This window comes from Gossypium hirsutum, chromosome D02 (genome assembly GCF_007990345.1).
Source record: "Gossypium hirsutum isolate 1008001.06 chromosome D02, Gossypium_hirsutum_v2.1, whole genome shotgun sequence".
In the NCBI taxonomy this organism is placed as follows: Eukaryota; Viridiplantae; Streptophyta; class Magnoliopsida; order Malvales; family Malvaceae; genus Gossypium; species Gossypium hirsutum.
Window position 1 is genome coordinate 62,315,794 of NC_053438.1, and position 17,407 is coordinate 62,333,200.

The window sequence follows — 17,407 nt, forward strand, 5'->3', positions numbered from 1 at the left end:
TGTTTTTTTCAAAAAAATGGTTTCGACAACAATGATCAAAACAACAACGAATTCAAACGCTAATGTCTAAATTGAAAATTATTAAAGTTGAGTGACTAAAACAAGAATGCAAACATAATTGAACAACTATTTGTATAGTTTACCCTAAAAAGAATTATATAAGCGATTAAAGTAACACTTGGCAAGATTTTTGCCTATTGGATAAAAGAGCTGAGAATAGAGGAACTCGAACCCTTCTTAAGAACTAATCTCTTAAAGATGAGGACGTAAATAAACTGCTTCAAATTTCTTGAGGATTCGATACCACATTCCATCATTAGATCAGTTAGAAGCTGTTGTTGAATCTTCGTTCTGGTGTGGCTGAAAAACCAAGCATTAGTGACCAAGTAAATATGCAATGTCAAGTCTCAATATAGATTGCTTAAAAATTATAACTTTCATCGTTCAAATCATAGAGATTACCATTGGGTTATGGTTGTGTACAAATCATAATTATTAGATTACTAATTATAATTACAAGACATGTTTGGTTGGCATAGTACGATTATATCTTAATTCTTAATATTATTTTTGATAGTTTTTTTTAATAAATAATAATAATAGAAAGTAAATATTCATGTAAATTTAATTAAACTTATTAATTATAATGGTTAATTAAACATGCCACACATGTAATTATACTCAAATTCAATTATTAAATAATTTTTTAAACGCATTCTATATTCTCTTCCAAACAGAAGCAATTGCGTTGTTAGTGAAATTTTGGTTTTACTCCACAAGTAGGAACTAAGTTGCATATGTATTTAACGCTGAGATTTTAAAGAGACTAACGAATGTCCTGATTAAAACATTAAAAAAAAGTACATAAATGAAACATATGGAGTCGGCATGTGGTTTATGTAAATGTACTTTGTGTTTTGTTTTGATTTTTACATGCCAACTGAAAGGTGTTTAAGGGGACCAAACCCATGAACAAATGGGCATCATAGGAGCCCAAACTACTTGAAGAATTAGGCTTAGGTGTTCCAAGAACAGTTGGGTAAGTTTGGATTGCTTAATTCGGGGGAAAAAAAAAGAAAGAGAGAAGAGATAGAGAAGAGTTTAACTGAAGAGGGAACTAAAAACTCTTCAAGGACGATTGGATATCAGCAGAACTCCATTTATCCCCACTTCTTTAAACCACCCGGAACCCATCTTTTTCCGTCACTCTCCGGCGTGAATATCAGCAGAAGAAGGCTACTTCCAGTTCGTCTCTGTTTCCAGCTCCTACATTGGTAATGGTATGTTTTAACAATATATCTCATTCCTTGGCCCTTCCCTTTTTTGTCTTTGGCTTTCTTTCTCAATTTCCTACCTAGGGTTTATTTCGCTCCTTTAGCTATTGCTATGAAAGTCTCCATTGCTGAAAAAGCAGATGAAAAAATTATTCTTTTTTTGGGGGAGGGCTTATCAATAGAAATGATTAAACGCCAAATGCTACAAACAATTCGGAATATCAGTCATTTAGTTAGAAACTTATATTTGTTTTAACTCTAGAAATTTAGGCAGTGCGGAGCAATTTTACTCTCTGATGAACTGCCTGCCACACGTGCGTGCTTATGGCTCAGCTTTATTTAGAAAGGCTGGTAATTTCATTGCAACAACTTCTTTGAACCAATGCCATGTTCCCTTATGGAGAAGAAATCTTGAGCACGCGGGTGTGAAGACTGTGGATTTAGAGTTCTTGTTGACAAGATTTCGCACTCAGTGTTACTCTTCCCGGAAAAGTAAAAGTAGTAGTAGCACAAAAAAAGCATCCAGGACTAAAAAAGTTCATCCTGAACAACCACCGGTGATGGAAAACGAGAAAGATGCATTCTTTGTAGTGAGAAAGGGAGATACTGTTGGTGTTTTCAAGAGCTTTGCTGATTGTCAGGCCCAAGTTGGATCCTCGGTAATTCTTCTTACTTCCTTTTTCTAATGTCACCTAAAGTTAATTTACTTTTAGGCTAATTGTTGTGCTATACTGTGTTATTTCAAATTGCAATATTAATAGTTATGTGCTTTTTAGATTTCAATGAAATGACATAATAATTGTAATGCAAATAACATAGTAGTCTTTCAAATTTAGATACTGTGTTTTTTCTTTTCGCTTTTCAGTTAACTTTGACATGTTATTGTTCTTTTGGTGTAGATATGTGATCCTCCGGTCAGTGTCTACAAAGGCTACTCTTTGACAAAGGAAACTGAAATATATCTGTCTTCCTGTGGGCTTAAGAATGCTCTCTACACTATTAGAGCTGCAGATGTGAAAGAGGATCTTTTTGGAGCGCTCATTCCCTGCCCTTTCCAGGTGAGACATTGAGCATGAACCTTATGCATACTGCAGATTTGTTGTTTGTTTGAACTAGTCTGTCAGAAAAAGAAAAAAAATATTTTGATGTTGTCTTCCTTTTTTTCTGCACCTGCACCCATGTCTCTGTTTGCTTGAATGTGTTCTTGTGACAGCAATTGCACATAAAACTTGCATCTCCCAATTAATGTGATCTGCTTGGAGGTTAGGCCATCAATGATCAATTTATTTGTTCTTTGATTAGTTTCTTTCTTTCACATGTTAACCGTATCACAAAGGCTGTTTTATACCATCCAGAGAACGTGAAGATATTGGCTCTTATAGATTCGAAGGCCAATGTTCCTATTTTTTGTGTTTCAGGAGCCGGCTTCTTCTAAAGGTGAAACATCTCATAATGATGCAACCAAAAAGAGACCACAGGATATGCTTCAGTCAGAGTATGGGGTAGGTTAGCTGTTTTAATGTTCCCTGAGCACATCATTATTAATATCATACAAGTTTGGTGTGTGACACTATTTTTCAGTGTTTTACCTTTAACCTTTTGTAGGGACTGGGATCACTTGGTTCAATAGCCGTAGCCGATCCCGTGAGAAAGCATTTCAAGTTGGATCCACATGCTGAGGCTCAAATAACATCCTCTGGTCATGTAAGTAAATTTGGTAGTGACAACTGATTATGTTGGTGAATATTGGCATCAACATCATTCACAGAATTGGGCAGATAGTCTTGAAGGCCATTGTCTTTTTTTTTTTTCAAGTAGATGGTTGAATATAGTTCCTCAAACAACATAAGAGGGTTTCCTATGCGAGAGAGAAGGGTGTCTGAATTAATTTACCAAGATTAAGTGATGCTTTTTTGCTCCAAAAATAGGCTTTGATGCCTTTACTTGTGTCTTTATGGCAGCAATCTTGTATTCTTGAGTTTGATGGTGCATCAAAAGGAAATCCTGGGCCTGCTGGTGCAGCAGCTGTATTGAAAACTGATTCTGGAAATGTGGTATGCAATTAACCATTTAGAAATTAGACCTTTTCCACATGTAAATCTTTCCATAATATGCTATTTGAACAGATCTGCAAATTGCGCGAGGGTTTGGGCATAGCAACCAATAATGCTGCTGAATATCGCGCCATAATTTTAGGGTTGAAACATGCTCTTAGAAAAGGTTATACAAACATTCGTGTACGAGGTGACTCGAAGCTCGTTTGTATGCAGGTAATCCAACTTTCTATCTGTTTATTGTTGCTTTGTTGATGTTATTTTTCTCAGAAAGAAAAATCTGGATGATAATGCTGGAACTAGGTTAATGCTTCAGTACAAATGGAGTAAAGCTATCCAATCTGTTATTGGACTTCAATTTCAGAGGGCGTACCTATTGCAATAGTTTTGGCAAGCTAGTTGACTCATTTTAGGGCCCCATTTGTTTTCTATTTGATGTTTTGAGTTTTAGCCTTCAGGCAATTGTTTCCTTAGCAACTTGGTTCAGCATGGAAGCACTGTCCCTTCTCCCTTTTTCTTAAAAACTTTAAAAACAAGAAAGCTTTATAATTTTCCTTCTTAACTTGGTTCTAGAAGGGATGAGTATTTTATCTGATTAATGGACTTTCCTATTAGAATGCACACCTGTTCTTTACCTCTGTCATGCTTCCTAAATCCAACCTTTGCCCCCCCCCCCCCAAATAAGAAAATCTTTCTTCTCTTTTGGCTGGCCTCTCACCTGGGACAAACTAAATTGTCTCTGGGAAAATTATAGCTCCACTGTTGCTATTCCTGGGCTTCGATAAGGGCCTAAATTTTGGTTGACCAAAATAATAATAATTGTGCCTAAATCTTGGAGCTATGTTGTTTATTTTCATTTTATTGAAGTATTATCATTTCAACTTAAGGAGCTTAGACTTAGCTTCTGTTTTGTTCTGGTATTCTTACAACTACTATTTCCTTGAACAGCTGCAGGGTTTATGGAAAGTCAAACATGAGCACATGTCTGAGTTGTATGAGCAAGCAATGAAACTGAAGGATAAGTTTCTTTCATTTCAGATCAATCACGTTTTAAGGGTATGACCAGTTTTTATACTTGATAGCAAAGTAATGGGCAAAATTTCTTTTTCTTGTGACTACTATGGCCTCTTTGTTGTGCCATCATTGATAGGTCTTTATGATGTTTTTGAAGTTTGGATCATAGCTTTCATCTAGACTTTTCCTTTTACTTATATTTAAGCTCTTTTATGGAGTGCATGCTTTGGCTATTGTACCAGCTTTTTGGCTGGGAGCCTGTAAAATAGAAACTAATGGCTAATGTTTGTTTTCAATACCATTTGTATTTCTCCTGGATAACGCAGAATGAAAAATGAGACCTTGTAAATAATTTGCAGTGTTAAAACATCAGTTTTGATCAGTCTTACCAATAGTTCTCAAGTCTCAAATCTAAACAACCTCAGACCAGGTTTTGCAATAATGTTATTTTACTGTTGTTTCTTCCCTTTCAGTGTGTATTCTAATTTAGTGAAATCAATTGCTCTGGAAATGCATTCTCATGAATAAGATCTTTTGGTCCCCCTTTTGTCTTTTTATTGCATTGCATGATTTTAACCTTTCTTGCTCACCTCTGAAAGGAACTGAATGGCGAGGCCGATGCTGAGGCCAACTTGGCTGTCAAACTTGCTGGTGAGGTTTGGTTTTAACCATTTTGGTATCTATCATAATCAATTAAATGCTGGATGTTTATGAGATCTTTCTAACCCTTGCAGAAGGTCAAATCCAGGAGGAGTTGGCCTAAGTCATTGATTGTGCTGGCAGAAGTTTTCTGGTTTGTTATAGAATATATTTATAAAACACAAATGAGGTCAAGGATTTTGTCACTCTTTGGCTAAAATTTTGATCTTGTGTAGGTGCAAAATTTTGCATTTAAACCCCAAAAGATCATGTTATTGTTGGCCTTCAAGCTCAGCTCTGCAAAGGAATTTCAGTTTTGTTTGTGGCAGAGGCATGTTAATGGGGGTATCTTATTCAAATGGCATACATTTTGTTATTATTTAAATCCTTATTCTACAGATTGTTGTGGGAACCTAAGATCATCTACAGTGAAGGGAAGGGAGTGAGTTCATTCTGAGAAATCCATTAAGGTGTAGGTTTACCAGTGCCCTAAGATAACTCTTCAGTGTTATTTTGGATCTCTCTTCACCACTCCAGGTTTTCCATTTTATCCCAATGTAGAAAGTTTAGGGTGAAATTGTTCAGGATTGAACCCATGGTCATGCTTTTATAGGACTTTGATATTCTTTATTTCCTCTTTAAGGGGTTCAGCAATTTTCTGATATTGCTTCTTCTCTTTTTTATCCTTTGCCTGATTATTGAAGTGCAGAGAAAGTATACCATAACCATTATTTTATACAAATGTGCGAAGACCAGCTTATAAACACTGCAATATTCTGATTCCGTTGTGAATTAAGGCTAGGGAAGGAACTATTGGTGTGTACTTGTAGGAAGATTAAAAATTTGAAAGAATATTTTTTTGGGGATAAATAGTTTATCTTTTGGTTACTTTACAAAGTTACAAAATGATTTTTGAAACTATTCGAAAGTTGTCACATAAGTCATTGAATTATTCAAAAGTTTTATTGAAGTCATTGAACTATTAAGTTCTTTTTAAAAGGTTTGATTAATGACCTTTAAGTAATGAATTGAGGGTTAGTACGATGGATTAGTGTTCATTGATAAATAGAAAAATATACTTTAGATTTATGTTGATCCGGTGGTCGGAGATCAGGGAGGAAGGTTTAGACTGTAGATTGTAGATTTGCGATGTTCAAAATTATTTTATGAATAAACAGATAGATATTTATTAAATACATGTGCTAGGTTAGACCAAAAAACCAAAAGATAATATTAGTACCACATTAGAAAAAAAGTGTCAAACTTGGACACCAAATGAGATATTAAATTATTTTTAAAAGTTTATAAATACAATTAAAGTATAAATACATGTTTAAGCAACTACAAATTGTAAAATCAAATTATTACAGTAGAGATGGAATAAGAACCAAAGCAAAGTGTAGAATCAAACGACATAAACAAAATAAGAATTGGAACTATTCAAACTAAAATCTCAAAGCTTCCGTCAATATATTTAAATGAAGAGGAAGGAAGTGTGGAAGATTTAATATGAATGAAATTTAATTTCAAGGCAAACAATTTATTTTATTCTGGGCAGCATAAGATAATCTGAACCTATACAATTTAAAATGAGATTCGGAGCATATTAATATTTGGTTGGGCCGGAGCTAACGATGCCCAACCAACATTTTCATGGTTCCCATTATATCCGACGGCTAACACCAGCCTACTTTCACATGCCGACTTGGAAGCCAAGAAAGCAACCATGTATCCTGCCCAACTGAAATACGAGCCATTCTCAATTACCGAAATTATGGCAATGTTGATGAAAAGAATTGCAAACCTCACCAAAACCACAGCTAAACCCTCCCCTCCTTTCTCTTTAAAATATTTATTATTATTTTCCCTTCCTTCCCTTTCTTCTGCTTCAGAGAAACTCCTCGCCGGCACTGCCACTGATGTCGCCGATATTTCTGGAGAAAGCGATCTGGTGTACTCAGACCCACCTGTATCAGCCACCATCAAGCCTCTTTTGCCCGATCTCCTTCAACCACGTGTCGTCATCTATGATGGGGTCTGCCATCTTTGCCACCGAGGTTTTTTTCTTTTCTCTGTTTCCCCTCTTTTACTTTTTCGCATTCTTTGATGAAAATTTTTTAAGTGTTCTCCATGGATTGGGTTTTGTTTACCTTCAATTCTTTTCTTACTTTTTTTTTCCTGTTGTTTTTGTCATTTCGAAGGGGTTAAGTCGGTGATTAAAGCGGACAAACACAGGAAGATCAAGTTCTGCTGTGTGCAGTCAAAGGCTGCTGAACCATACTTGAGAGTTTGCGGTGTTGATCGAGAGGATGTTCTTCGTCGTTTTGTGTTCATTGAAGGCCTTGGTCTTTATCATCAAGGTTCCACAGGTTAGTTTTCTCACCATTTATTTTGCTTCCAAATTAATGCCTTCCTCTTTGCAGTCTTTCATCTCACTTTAAAATATGTTATGGATTTTGTGTTGGGTTTGTCTTGGAAATTGATGTTCAATGCCTTTTTCTCAAGTTCTTTGGTTGTACCATTATATGCCATGGAGAAATTATTGTTTGAAACTTTAGGAATTCTTTTGCATTTGTTTGCAGTCTAGAAAACCACTTATGAGAACTCCAAATGGCTTATAGGTTACTAAAGATTTCCTGTTTAATGTGATGCACTTGGACCTGATGCGATGAAATGAACAATATTTCCATGAAAAAAGCTTCTAAAAACTAAATGCCCGCTGAAGTTAATTTCTTGATGGTTATCAGATTGAGAATTTTATTGCTTGATGTACGTCAATTTCCTGCCTTCTGAAATTGATTGTTCTGCAGCTGCATTGAGAGTGCTATCATACTTGCCACTTCCCTACTCCGCTTTAAGTGCATTCTTGATAATTCCAACTCCATTGAGGGATGCAGTTTATGATTTCATTGCCAAGCGGCGTTATGACTGGTTTGGGAAGAGTGAAGACTGCCTAGTTTTGCAAGAGAGCGAGCTCTTGGAGCGATTCATTGATAGGGAAGAAATGATGGATCGTAATCGATCAAATTTGTAACTTGGATTCCCTTAAATACAATTAGACAAGTTTAGTTTATGGCAGATGTCCATTGTTAACTGTTTCTTAGTAGGATGTAAAATGTATAGCAGTAAATGTTTTCCACCTGGTTGCAATAGATTGCGAAGCTCTATTTCTTATTAAGTAATCTAAATACCTCCTGGTTAGTCATGTAATCATGTTTTAGTTATTTTCTCTGTTTCTGATGTGAACAATTTGGAGCAACATGGTTTTTTCATATTAATCCAAAGAACAAGTTTTAAGTTCTCTGAACACCCAAGTGATAACGGGGATGAACTTGTCTTTGTATTCAAATTTGTAAGGCAGTGATACAACAGTTTCTACTTAAAAATCAACAGCTTAAAATTGCAAAATTGTCTATGCATCATATTCTGGTCATGGATATCTGATACAAAGCTTCCTTAAAACTACATACGATAACAAAACCGGCTCAGACACAGAATCACAATGACACCTCAATCTCGAAAGGAAGCAGGGTAAGAATAAATGCTATTTTCAATACTGAACTAGCTCTTACAACATACATTCCTGATATAAGGAGGCTTTTAGATTCTATGTTAATTGGTGCCAGTCCATTCTTTCCAGTCCTTGTCTACATGATCTTGCGCCCATTTAACTGCAGCACGTGCAGCTTGCGGTCCTCCAGGCAACCCACGCTCATTTATAGTATCAGCCATGTCAATGAAAGGTATGACCAAGAGTGTCCCAGGACCACCGTATTCAGTATGTAAGAAAGTACTAAATATCTGCTCAGAATAAACCAGAAACAACATAATTTGAGTGATTGTCTAATTAGATAGATCACCACAACAATATGATAGCGCTCAAATGAAATGTTTATTCCATTACTGCATACCAATTAGAAGCACTGGTTTAGTATATTGTTCTTTGCCACTAAGAACAAAGGACTTGTTTTCCGTTTATTCTCCCAACAATCAGCCTCTGATGACAGCAACAAAACACAAACAGGAGGCCTTTTCATTCATTATTTATTCCCCTTTATGGATAAGCTATTCCATTTGTTTAAACTCTTTTGACTACATACCTAGGTTTTCTATTTACGCAGATATTATGTAACTAAACAAATGACACACAATTATCTCTATTTTAATGAATTCTGCTCATGAACGACAAACAGCAAAGGGTAACTACTGCTCATGAATCCCTTCTGTTCATGGCATCTCTAGAGTGTGCTACCTAAGGTAATTGTAAGCAAGTTTAGGATTGAATGAAATGACACCATTCAATTCACTAGAATTTATCAAGCATTCTGCCTGTTCCTTGATACATACAAACATGTTCAAGTGGCATTATCCACGGAATATTCTTTGGTTAATTGTAAACCAATATATGCCAAATAGTAGAGGAATGCATACTTAAAGATCCTTATGAAACAGTGTATTTTTTCAATGCGAAGCCAGTACTAGGATTAACTTCCTCTTCTTCCTTTTCTTTGGGACAATGGGCTACCTATGACTGAGTATGTTCTATATGATCCAACTGTTATTACCACACTAGCTATGAGACAAAGGGATCTGAGAGAAAAAAAAGGTCAAAAGATTGATGGTGAGCTTATATTCCACCGTTTTCTAAAAAAAATGTCAGGTTTTCCCAGACAACTTCATAATTGACCAATTGAAACTATTTTAAACAGGTTCTGAAAAACCAAGCCATTCTCATTCATAATAATCTCATTTGAAGTTCAAAGTTCAAACCTTGTGATAAAATTGTTGTTTTAGTTTCTTTAGCAAGTGTCATCGTGATAATTATGAATAGGATGTCATATTCTGAAAGAAGAGAGATTTAATCACGCGTAATCTTCAATATCCACTCAAACAACAATCATACGCACGCCCCACCAACAATCAAAATAAGAAGAAAATGTTGTTAGAAAACAGAAAGAGGACTACCTCGGTGCAGATTCCTACAACTTCTTCAACCGAGTCTTCATAAGTATCCTTCTTGGACAGTTTGTTGAGCAGATGCGACCTAAATTTATCCGTTTCCTGAAGTACCATAGATGAAAAAAACAAACCCAACAAGTGAATTATCCGTTAACATAAAGTCATACCCGAGTTATTGGAAGGCGACCGCATGCTAAAGGGAAGAGAGGAAGAAAGGGGAACTTACAGCATCAGCGAATTCGGGAATTGGGTCAGGGAATTTGTACTCGGCAGCTTTGCAAATGAAGGTGGTGGACGAGAAAGAGAGCGAATTGGGTGTGGGGGCTTTGCTAGTTAAAGAAGAAGTGAAGGAGCTTTTGAATGCAAAGGAAGGGGAATTTGGAGTGAATGAATATGAAGAAGAAAAGGAGAAGAAGGGAGTGGGGGGAGAAGAAAAGGAGGGAAGAGAGCGAAGCGTGGAAGAGAGAAGAGCTTTGCTCAATGAACCCATCTCTTTCTGCTCTCTCTTATCTTCTTTTGTTCTTCTACTACCCTTCGGGGGTTTAACGTTTATCCTAAAACCCCTATGCTTTTTATTTTTAGTTTTACAGTTAAAGAAAAAGAAAAAGGTTAAAATCTTCCACAAGTCCCTTTGCTTTTTGAAAATTGATAATTTAATCCCTATATTTTTATTTCATGAAATTTAATCATTTTATTTTTCAGATTTCAAAATTCAGGTCCCACTGTTAATACTATTAATTTTTTTGTTAAATTCAAGTTATTTACAAATTTGTTTTTTAAAATTACATAGCTACCAAGTGAGTTTTTTTTATTTAAAAAATGTCATAGCAATAAATTTTTTTTAAAAAATAACAGGGTTAATAGTTGAACTTGAATTCAGAAATCTAAAAAGTAAATAGATTAAATTCCTAATTTTTGAAAAGTATAAAGACTTATAACACATTTTAACAAAAAAAAAACCCTAGGCCGGATATTGCCATCTATATGCAACGAAGAGAATTTTTTTTATGAAATATTGCTTTTCGTTTTTTTATACCATATTATAAGTAAAAGATGGGGTAACAGTACCAATTAATTCTCTAATAAGAACTTTAACCACTGTTGTATTTAAGTCAAAGACCGAAATACTACTTTTCTATTAAATAATTTTCAAACTATTTTATGTTATTCTCTTTCATAAAAAGGTTGTTATTTAGCATCAATTTTTCCGACCATAAATGTTTTTCTAATGCTATAAAAGCTAATTTATTATTGTTATTACAGTTGAAAAATGTTTTTAAAAAAAAAAGAAATTGTGAAAAAGCCATTGAGTCAGACTCGAGGTTTATAATTTCAAGTGTTATAAAAAATATTGGTGCAATTTATTGAGTTGGTTATCTAACTTTTAGTTACCAATTTTTCTTTTACACTTTTATCAGTTAAGTATTTTCATTTTAGTAAATCAACATGGGTGACAAAAAAATTGTTTGTTTTAAGTATTAGTTTGAGAAAAATTAAGAATTAAGTGAAAAAACAATATAAACTAAAATAATGTATTAAAATTTTGTTAAATTATACTTATTTATATCCTTGTCAAAAATTCTAAATTTATTTTTAATATTAAAATTTTAAATTTTAAAACATTAAATTCAATTAAATAAATTGTTAATTTTCTTTATCTTTAATAATGTCCATCAATTTGTAACTATTAAATTAAAATTAATTTATTTATTTTTTAAAATATTAAAATTTTATTTTATGTTTACAAAATATTAATAAATTTATAATAATTTATTTGATTCATTAATGCTTTATGTAATTAATAATTTATATAATTAAGCAATATTTTATATAAATTACATAAAGCATTAATTAATCATATAAATTATTACAAATTTAATAATATTTTGTGTAACACAATTTACCCAAAATACACACATTTTCTTAAAATTTTTGTACTTTGGTTTAACATTAGTTACGACTTACGAGTGAACAGGTAGTTTGTGGCTCTTATAAACAAGGCTAAAGAAGGCTTAAGCAGCGGTGAAGAGGATTAAACCCTAAACCCTGATCTCCTCCCTTCCTGCCAGTTTTAAAGCCCCAGAAAAATAGAAAAAGCTTATCTCAACAGTGGCAATGATTTTACGTCGCTCCACTGCGATGCTCCATTCCTTCAGTTTGTCAACCACCACCCCAAAGCTCCTCTCTCATTTCACTCCCTCCTTTTTTCTCTGTACTTCCGCACTATCTCCTCGAATCCGAATTTGGCTCAATCAATCCTACAGCCGCCGAACCAGGGCCTTCAGTAGCGCCGTTGTTACCGCCTCTTCTCCAAAGAACACTGGGACGGACACCTTCTTTGCTGAAGACACTGTTTCCTGGCAGTCTCTAGGCTTATCTGATCGGATCTCTCAAGCTCTCTCCAATGCCGGTTTCGACAGGCCCTCCCTCGTTCAGGTGCTTCACCTTCTTCTTTTGATGAATTCATATATATTCCTTGTGATTTAAGCTCCATTTCTCGTTAATTTTGCTGTTCAATGCCTTTTTAAAGAACAAAATGATTGGTATTTACTTTAGAGTTGGCTTGGCTCTTTACTTATTTGTTTTTGTTCAATCAATTTTGATGCTGCCGACAGTTAAAGAGCAAAATCTGAAAGGGGTAGAACAAAATTTTTTTACATCCATATATTTTATTATTCTAAACATATTACCGAAAACAACAAAGCAAATGCATATATCATTTAGTACTCAATATGTTTGAATTCGACATGGAGTTTTAGTTTATTGAGGCCAATAGTTAGTTTATCACCTTCGTTTTTTTTTGTTTTTGTTTTTTTCTATTCGACCTTCTCACTTTTAACTGGTGGCTTTTGGTTTCCCTTATGCATCATTATAGGCTGCCTGCATGCCATCTATTCTCTCCGGAAAAGATGTAGTAATTGCAGCAGAAACTGGCAGTGGTAAAACATATGGTTATCTAGTTCCTCTAATTGATAAGCTCTATGGTGCTCGGCATGATGCGGACAATGATTTGGAGAAAGCTACTGTTTCTTCACGTACCTTCTCCATTGTTCTTTGCCCAAATGTATTGCTCTGTGAACAAGTGGTTCGAATGGCTAATGATCTTTCAGGCGGTGATGGTAGACCACTTCTCAGAGTTGCAGCGGTGTGTGGTCGACAGGTATTTTTGTGAACATCAACACATATCTCTTTGGCATTGGTAGTATTCATGGTTTTTAATGTTATTGGAACTTAGAGGGTGCTTTTAAATTTTTTCAGGTGCATGTATATATTTGGCATTGTTCCTTTTTTATTGATAAAATCTGATGGTCACAAATATGACCCTTTACTACAGGGGTGGCCGGTGAATGAACCGGATGTTATTGTGTCAACACCAGTTGCTCTTTTGAACAGTATAGACCCCAAAAAACATCATCGTTCAGATTTCATTCGTGCTGTAAAGTATGTGGTATGTTTTCTCACTCATTACTTTATATTCCTTTTGGTTATTTGGGAAACTACAAGGCCTTTTTTTAAAAGAAAAAGTGTGTTTACAATAATTGGCAGGTTTTTGATGAAGCAGATATGCTCCTTTCCGGGGGCTTTGAGAATCATGTTATTCGTCTTATACACATGCTCCGTTTTGATGAAAAGCTATTGTCTCGGGTGAATAAAGCTGGATCTGAGAATCCTGTAGAACCGAGTTCTGATTCTGTGTCACACTTTGACTTCGAGGGTGAGGAAGACATGCAAAATGAATCCATCTCAGAAGCTGAGGAAATGTCTGAGGGTGATGTTGATGCTGAGGACTTGATGGAAGAAACTCAAACTTTGCCTGTCAAGAGAAAGGACTGGAGGAGAGTGAGAAAAAATTATGAACGAAGTAAGCAGTACATATTTGTTGCCGCAACCCTTCCAGTTAACGGAAAGAAAACTGCTGGTGCAGTGTTGAAAAAGATGTTTCCGGATGCCAACTGGGTTAGTGGAAGCTACCTCCATCAACCCAACCCTAGGTGCTAAAGTCTTATACTATTTTTTCCCCTTTCCGTGGATAAACGGTGCTGCATTTAGTTATGGTTATTAGAATTGTTTAGAGGCCAAGTTATATTTATCTCTTTCTCATATTTTATTGTTTTAAGCTTGTCACTGCTCATGTCGATCAGTTTTGCTCCAAAATCATCTGTGCTTGTTATCACCAAGGAACAAGAACTTAGAGATTTGTGATATCATTTTTCTTATGCATGGAGAACTAGGCTAGACCTGGCAATGTGTATCCATTGTGTTTGTGTATTCTGTTGTGCCATAATCATATTTAGGGTATTTTATATTTACATAACTTTGATGCTTTAATAACTCGTATTATCTAGACTCTAAAACATTTGTGCATTCATTGTCTTGTTTGTGTCATGTTTTAATTATTTTTTCCATATCATGTTTAATATTGTCAAGTCTAATTTAGGATATATCACAAATTACCTGATTAAAACTGCAGCTGTCGAACACCCAACTGTAGTGTAGAAGCCACTATAATCATTTTAAAATAACATTTATCTCCTTTTGTCTGTTTATGTCTTTAAACTTTAAGGGCTTCTGACTCTTGGATCTTGATTGCAAAAAAGATGCTTTTAATTAGCTTTGGACAAAGGAAATGTTGATAATAAAAATAATTGACATATAGGTGAAACAAACTCCTAAGTTGTATGTTTCTTTGATAAGTTGATCTGTTGTGGTTCGTAGATTTAGACATTGATAGCACCGACTCTGTCGGCGAGCGTTGTCAATGAGCTAGGGAATGTAGGGACTCCTGGGAGTCTATGCTGAAACAGTTTAGTCATATTGAATTTAGTGGGTTAGATATGGTGTGCTTAATTGTGGTTCTTATAGTAAAGATTCAGGACAGGACTTGTTAATTTGTCTGAAATGCTGAAAGAATTAATATTTGAGGATCCAATATCTTGATAGTTTGACATTTGGAAAAACAGCTTACCCTGCAGAATCCAGCCTCTTCTTGTTTGGTTTGTTCTGTGGCATGATTTTCAGCTCCTTTATGCCTCTTGAGTTAATTGTGTATCTGCCTTTGTCACAAATCATCATTTCAATCCCTTAACTCCTGTTATTTTCAATGCAATATTTAGCTTTGTTGGTGATTTGTTGTTCTTTTCCAATTTCAGATTGAAGGAGAAATGGATTGAAGTCACAACTGACAATCAGGTTGATGCACTGATAGAGGCTGTAAAACAATTTGGCGCAAAAGCATCCGATCATGGTGCTGGTGTTAGCCGAACCATGGTGTTTGGTAACACTGTTGAGGCTGTTGAAGCAGTGGCTAATATACTGCAGAGGGCTGGGATTGAGTGTTACCGTTACCATACAGGCCTCTCTCTGGCAGAACGTGCCGAGTCCTTAGATGATTTCCGAGCGAAAGGTGGAATTTTTGTGTGCACGGATGCTGCTGCTCGTGGTGTTGACATTCCAAATGTTTCACATGTCATCCAGGTGATTCATTTTTACTAAATCAATTTTATAGAGGTAAAATTATGCTCATGATAAATGAATAATCTTGCAACATGTGGCTCCTTTTATATGTACGTAGGAGAATTAAATAAACTGTGTATTGTGTAACAATAATAGTGGTAAAAGTGACTGGAGAATAGTTTCACCAAGGCTTATTTTGGTAGGGAGGATGGAAAATGGATGGAAAACCTTTTGTAGTAGTTAGAATTCATAACCACATTTGCTATTTTATAGCTGAACTTTGGATTAAAGTTTCACTTCCTTTCTCCTTTCCACCCTTCTACCAAACTTATATAGGTTTTAATGAAAAATTGACTATAACTACATAAATGTATTGTCATTTCTCTTTAAAGGAAATTATTGATTGTAACACCTTAATTAAGTTTTGCTTTAGAAAAGTAGGTTCCTAGTTAGAGTGATCTGGCTGTATCCTGACTTCGGCAACTTTCTTTTTCCAAGTCCGTTCTCAATACACTGACAAACGGATAGCTGGTCAGATTTGCTGAACCAGATAATGCAACAATAATCTAAATAACAATAGGCATGCACACATGTCACACGAGCATAACCAATGCTAGAAATATAAATTTTGAAGCAGTTTGGTACTATGGGATATAGGAAGAAAAAGCATCTATATTTCTTCATACTTCTGTCCAATCACCTCTGAGGAATAATATAGACCACAAGGAAATCATTCCTATTAGAAGAGAAATACGTAAATAAATATTGGTAGTGACTAATCTGTGTCAAGTAGTAAACTTTTCCTGTTGCTGTTGGTTGACAAGTGACTATTGAGTACTGATATTATTGTAAGTTTTTGACTAGTGAATTATCTAATTTATGGAGCTAATCATCTGAAATATTGCGTTCTTTCAGGCAGACTTTGCCACTTCTGCCGTAGATTTCTTGCATCGGGTTGGTCGTACAGCACGGGCTGGTCAATTTGGAGTTGTTACCAGCCTCTACAATGAATCCAACCGAGATCTTGTTAATGCAATCCGTGCAGCTGGGAAGCTGGGTCAGCCTGTGGTAATTCAAAAAGCTTGCACTCTAAGTTTAGCTAAATTGACAATTCTACACTCCTTAATCACAGATGGAAATGATAATCCTCTTCTGGTTCCCTCCTCCAGCGTTCTCTCTCCTTTTTCTTTTCTTTATTTTCTTGTGATTCAAAGATTAGGAAATCTTGTTATACAAATCAAATTCCGTATGCTTGTTTATGACTTGCACTTTCTTGAGCAATGACTAAAATGTTATTTGTTGGCTGTAGGAAGCAGCATTTAGCAGGAAAAGAAGTTTCCGGAACAAGCTTAAAAAGAGAGGTAGAGTTTGTGATTGGATTTTACATGCCAAAAATTCCACACTATGGATTTTATACTGTATCTCAAAATTTTGATATTTTTGTTTAATTTAGCAGGTTCAAACGAAGCGGGACAGATATCAACTGCTGAATTCATGGTGTAAGACATGGTACAGAAAGAACAATAGTTAGCCACTAATCTTGTATCATTATCACCCAAGTGAGTTTTTTTTTTTATGTTACTTAAAGGTATGGTATTAAATATTTTGGAGAACAAATGCCCATTGTGAAAGAGCTCTCCTACTCTCCTTGCTTTCTGCACAAACACAAGCGCCCACACACACACAAAGAAATTGAAAAATGAAAAAAAAAACAAAAAGGAAAAGAAAAGAAGAGGAGCAGACAGATACTTTGTTTCCATCAAGTTCACCTGTCTCGCACTCTTGGACTTAATTAGGGTTATAGCTTCTTTAACTTATTGGAAAGAATGTGCAAGGCAAATGCCATCTTATGATAAATTGGATGTTCTTTCTGGAAGGAGATGTGGTCTATATGAAATGGATATGGCTGGCCCTTCCTAATTAGTTCTATTCCATAAGTTCCATAATTTTGTCCACCAAACATGTTAAGGGATCAATTGCGAGTATCGTCAGTATCATCTGTATTTTAATGAA

The 17,407-nt window shown here is 35.1% G+C and overlaps 3 protein-coding genes across 5 annotated transcripts; 2 read left to right on the forward strand and 1 right to left on the reverse strand.

The window, feature by feature from the left end:
- The first annotated feature begins 897 nt into the window (after positions 1-897).
- On the forward strand, positions 898-8,191 carry LOC107909624 (uncharacterized). The gene is made up of 14 exons (XM_041088352.1): positions 898-1,280; positions 1,537-1,933; positions 2,174-2,332; positions 2,693-2,776; positions 2,880-2,978; positions 3,236-3,328; positions 3,401-3,544; positions 4,277-4,384; positions 4,942-4,993; positions 5,077-5,095; positions 5,218-5,326; positions 6,570-7,038; positions 7,183-7,350; positions 7,792-8,191. The coding sequence occupies exons 2-14, from the start codon at positions 1,571-1,573 to the stop codon at positions 8,013-8,015; spliced, it is 2,091 nt and encodes a 696-aa protein (XP_040944286.1). The 5' UTR covers positions 898-1,280; positions 1,537-1,570; the 3' UTR covers positions 8,016-8,191.
- A 190-nt stretch (positions 8,192-8,381) lies between these two features.
- Positions 8,382-10,520, reverse strand: LOC107909626 (protein PLASTID REDOX INSENSITIVE 2, chloroplastic). Its single transcript, XM_016837231.2, has 3 exons — positions 10,167-10,520; positions 9,947-10,042; positions 8,382-8,782 (listed from the first exon to the last, which is right to left on the reverse strand). Exons 1-3 carry the CDS (start codon positions 10,428-10,430, stop codon positions 8,594-8,596), a joined length of 549 nt encoding a protein of 182 aa, XP_016692720.1. The 5' UTR covers positions 10,431-10,520; the 3' UTR covers positions 8,382-8,593.
- A 1,402-nt stretch (positions 10,521-11,922) lies between these two features.
- Positions 11,923-17,407, forward strand: LOC107909623 (DEAD-box ATP-dependent RNA helicase 22). 3 transcript variants are annotated; one of them, XM_016837224.2, is made up of 8 exons: positions 11,923-12,376; positions 12,816-13,100; positions 13,275-13,388; positions 13,487-13,932; positions 15,091-15,415; positions 16,310-16,462; positions 16,704-16,755; positions 16,848-17,407. In XM_016837224.2, exons 1-8 carry the CDS (start codon positions 12,056-12,058, stop codon positions 16,895-16,897), a joined length of 1,746 nt encoding a protein of 581 aa, XP_016692713.1. In that variant the 5' UTR covers positions 11,923-12,055; the 3' UTR covers positions 16,898-17,407. The 3 variants fall into 3 exon arrangements, with proteins under 3 accessions (XP_016692713.1, XP_016692714.1, XP_040944888.1); XM_016837225.2 differs by having other exon boundaries at positions 16,851-17,407; XM_041088954.1 differs by lacking the exon at positions 11,923-12,376 and having other exon boundaries at positions 12,818-13,100; positions 13,199-13,388.